The 5000-nt window shown below is 31.2% G+C and overlaps 1 protein-coding gene across 1 annotated transcript in view; it reads left to right on the top strand.

Annotated features, from left to right (window-relative positions):
* Positions 1 to 5000, top strand: part of LOC143035585 (uncharacterized) — a 106906-nt gene that overhangs the window by 68731 nt on the left and 33175 nt on the right. The window contains exon 4 of the mRNA XM_076202451.1: positions 4248 to 4363. Within this exon, the coding sequence (XP_076058566.1) occupies positions 4248 to 4363 (116 nt within the window). The remainder of the gene's footprint in view (positions 1 to 4247; positions 4364 to 5000) is intronic.

The following is a 5000-nucleotide window of genomic DNA, read 5'->3' on the forward strand; positions in this document are numbered from 1 at the left end:
TTCCGCATCTCTGCCGCTGACGACCTTTCATAACTCTTCATTTCGCTGAAGTCAGCATCTCAGTTTGAGGCTGCGGCTAATATTCACATTCTTCATTATCTCATTAAAATGTAGTGACATAGAGTCAAATAACGGAGCTCGTTAGTATTATTAAATGTGTCTATATGTGGTGTGTGGTCAGATGACTGTAGTTACGTCTTCTTACGGACGTGCTGAGTGTTAGAATATAGTTGACGAGAGTCGGACATCCAGTCGGTCGGATCGACCTTCAATCAGCTAATGTTCACGTGATAGCGAATCGCCTCTGAATCATAGCATTCTGCTGTATAATTGGAAATGTGAGTGTGGTGTGGTGTTAGTTGCTATGGGTGCCATCCATGGTACATGGTTATGTATACATATGGTTATATTGTGACGTACATACATACATGTATACAAGCAAACATGCATACACATATACATACATGCGTATATACATACATGCATGCATGTATACATACATATATACATACATATGCACATTCATACATTCATACACACATACATATATGCATACATACATATATACATACATATGCACATTCATACATTCATACACACATACATATATGCATACATACACACATACATGCATACATACATATATACATACATATATACATACATACACACATACATGCATACATATATACATACTTAATATACACATGTACGCAAATGCATTCACACATATCACAAATATACATACATATAGTTCTATAGATGTTAAATCTGGTTGGATTTAACTCAGTGGGATAAAGGGAGTCCTTATAACTGAATTAAGTCGCCTAACGGCATCCAGAAAGAGGTTAACATTTAAAGTTAATCCCCTACAAGAGGCTTAAACCCCACACCAAGAAGATAACTTCCTTATCTGATCATCTACGTCGGGATCTACGAAATTTCGGATAGAAGCACAAGATACCTCGTCCAAACCTTTCGCTACCCATGGGATGCCTTAGGGTGAATAAAATCGCCTAGCGGCAGACAGAATAAACAAGAAAAATTATACATGGTATGGAAGGAGTTATTCGATATGTACCATGCTATCTCTGAGACATTTACATATACACTTTAATATATATATATATGTATATATATATATATATAGTGTATATATATACATATATATATATTGCAGTATTTCACAAATGACACGTGAATATGATTTGCAGAAAAAAACACTGGTAAATAAGAAACGTAGTCCGAACGTTTTCGTCTATTTAAGACATCATCAAGGGAATACAGAAAATGAGATACAGACAGTATATATACAGAAGTAAAGACAAAAAAATGGAAAACGGGAAAAATTAACACGCAAGCCTGAGAAAATTGCCAACAGTCCTCAGGTCACAGATGGACCAAATGTCCGAGCAGGAAAACATGTAACGATTTTCTTTGAAATAAAGTTATCAAGCCTGTACATACCTAGGCTTAGGTTGATATTTTGGTCAAAAGTTTGCTTTATGTGGCTTGATTCAATTATGTTCCTTTCAGTAAAGGAATTACAAGAAGTTATTTTACTAGCATTCTTCCAGTCAATCAAATGATCTTGGTCCCTCACATGAACAAAAATCCCACTAGACACTTGACCACTTCTCACACTGTATTTATGTTGGTTTATCCTTGTTTGTAAGTCCTTGCCAGTTTGTCCAATGTAAAATTTTGGACAATGCAGGCAAGGAATTGTGTATACACAACCTTCAGTGTTATGTGGAGAATTTTTAATTAGAATATTTTTAACTGTGCTATTGTTTTTAAAGACTACAATTGTGTTGAATTCCTTAAGTATTTTTGGTAGTCCTGCCATACTCTCATGAAAAGGAAGCACTAGTAAGTTCTTATTACAAAAATTATTTTTCTCTTGTGGAGTTTTATAGTAAGTTTTTATGGCCATAGCGTGTGAATTGTCTATCAAATACTTTGGATATTTTAAGTCTGATGCAATGCTGTATATCTTGCTCAACTCGTTATTCAGAAATTCAGGGCTGCAAATTCTTTATGCTCTGAGTAACATTGAACTAAAGACACAAAGCTTATTTTTTTCACTGTGAGAAGATTAATAATTAACTTATGATAAAAATTATTGTTGTTTTTACTAAATACATCTTACTTAATATATCTTCCGCTTGTGTGTAGTAAAATATCTAAAAATGGTAGCTTATTATAATTATCTATTTCAGTTTCAATGGTGAATTTTATTGATGGAACCAGATTATAACTTATATATATATATATATATATATATATATACAAGTATGTATATATATATATATTTATATATATATATATGTATATATATACATATATATATATACATATATATATGTATATTTATATATATTATATATATTTATATAAATATATATTATTATATCTCTATATATATATATACATTATATATATATATATATATACATACATAAATATATACATATATATACATATATATATACATATATATATATTTATATATATATATATTCATATATATATATACATATATATATATATATATACGTATATGTATATATATATATATATATATATGTATATATGTATAATATATATGTATATATATATACATATATATATATAGTGTATATATATACATACATATATATATATATATATATATATATATATATATATATATATATATATATGTATGTATATATACATCTATTTATTGAGTGTTTCCTACCGCACAGAGGCAAATTCAATTTCATAGATCATCACTCCCCTTTGACATAAGACTCACGTTCTCGGCACCTTGATCCAACAGCGCTACAAATCTGTGACACACTCGTGTCAAATCCCCCTGACGTCATCGCACGCCCTTGAATGATTGCACACTAACTGGACAATTTGACTCCTAGTTAATGACCATGTTACGCTTGCTGAGCATGTCATGGTGTCACATCATCAATCACGTATGTACGTCAATATTGGTATCAACCCATGTAAATCTTTCATAAGCTTTTGACATGTGTAGTCATCTGTACAAATACGGGGCAACCATTGTTGCTGTGTAAAAATGTATATATATATATATATATATATATATATATATATATATATATATATATATATATATATATATATTATACATATATATATTATATACATATATATATATATAATAAATCTATATCTATATATATGTATATTTATATATATATGTGTGTATATATATATGTATATATATATACATAGATATATATGTATGTATATGTGTATATATATACTATATATACATATATATATGTATATATATATAATATAAGTATCTATATATAATATAAATATATATATATATCTATATATATATATATAAATATATGTGTGAGTGTGCGTGTGAGAGTGCTGGTGGGTTTGTGTGTGTGTGTGTGTGTGTGTGTGTGTGTGTGTGTGTGTGTGTGTGTGTGTGTGTGTGCATGTGTGTGTGTGTGTGTGTGTGTGTGTGTGTGTGTGTGTGTGTGTGTGTGTGTGTGTGTGTGTGTGTGTGTGTGTGTGTGTGTGTATGTATATATATATATATATATATATATATATATATATATATATATATATATATGTATGTATATATATATATACATATATATATGTATATATATATTATATATATATATATTTATATATATATATATATATATGTATATATATAATGTATATACAATATGGAGGGTAGTTCGTGTTCTGTTATGAGGCTTAGCATGTGGCGACAGGAGGGACATATGATCCTGAATCGCTGAACTCCGACAAAAGCAACCTTGCCTCCTAGTCACTGCAAGTGGGTGACGGCCAAAAAAAAATAGAAAGATTTTTTCTTTTTCTATTTTACCTACCTATCTATTAATTCGTTTGTTCACTTATCCATTTTACTTATTTCTTTGTTTGTTCACTCGTTCATTTTATACGTATCTATTTATTTGTTATCTCTTAGTTCATTTATACCTTCATTTATCTTTTTTTTTTATCTATTTGATTATCTATTCATTCTAGTATTCCAGTATTGTTCGACTCACCTCGTTATAGACCAAAAGGTCTATTGGCACTCTTAGGCATTGTATTGGGGATAGACCGGTGGTTCTGCAGGGGCAAAAAAAAAAAAATCAGGTAGGTCCATATACTGAGAGGAGTAAATGGACTTGGACATAGCCTAGGACTATGTACGTGTCATTCAGCCTCACTCTCTTCTTTCACAGATGCTCTGGGAAGCGGGAGTGTCACTTCAGCGTGTGGCAGCACGTCCCGGGAGCCAAGAAGGATAGTGACTACTGGAATGGTGGACTCTTGAGGGTCAACTATGCCTGCGTTCCGAGTAAGTACTCGTACATTGAGTAAGTACTCGTACTTATACTTTGAGTAAGTACTCGTACTTGTACATTGAGTAAGTACCCGTACTTATACATTGAGTAAGTACTCGTACTTGTACATTAAGTACTCGCACTTGTACATTGAGTAAGTACTCGTAAATGTATGTTGAGTAAGTACTTGTACTTCTACATTGAGTAAGTACTCCTTCTTGTACATTGAGTAAGTACTCGTACATTGAGTAAGTACTCGTACTTGTACGTTGAGTAAGTACTCGCACTTGTACGTTGAGTAAGTACTCGTACTTGTACATTGAGTAAGTACTCGTTCTTGTACATGAGTAAGTACTCGTACTTGTACATTAAGTACTCGTACTTGTACATTGAGTAAGTACTCGTAAATGTACGATGAGTAAGTACTTGTACTTGTACATTGAGTAAGTACTCCTTCTTGTACATTGAGTAAGTACTTGTATTTGTGCATTGGGTAAGTATTCCTTCTTGTACATTGAGTAAGTACTCCTTCTTGTACATTGAGCAAGTACTCATACATTGAGTAAGTACTCGTACTTGTACGTTGAGTAAGTACTCACACTTGTACATTGAGTAAGTACTTGTACTTGTACGTTAAGTAAGTACTCGTTT

Source organism: Oratosquilla oratoria, chromosome 19 (assembly GCF_046742065.1).
Source record: "Oratosquilla oratoria isolate Oo_2021 chromosome 19, ASM4674206v1, whole genome shotgun sequence".
Classification (NCBI taxonomy): Eukaryota; Metazoa; Arthropoda; class Malacostraca; order Stomatopoda; family Squillidae; genus Oratosquilla; species Oratosquilla oratoria.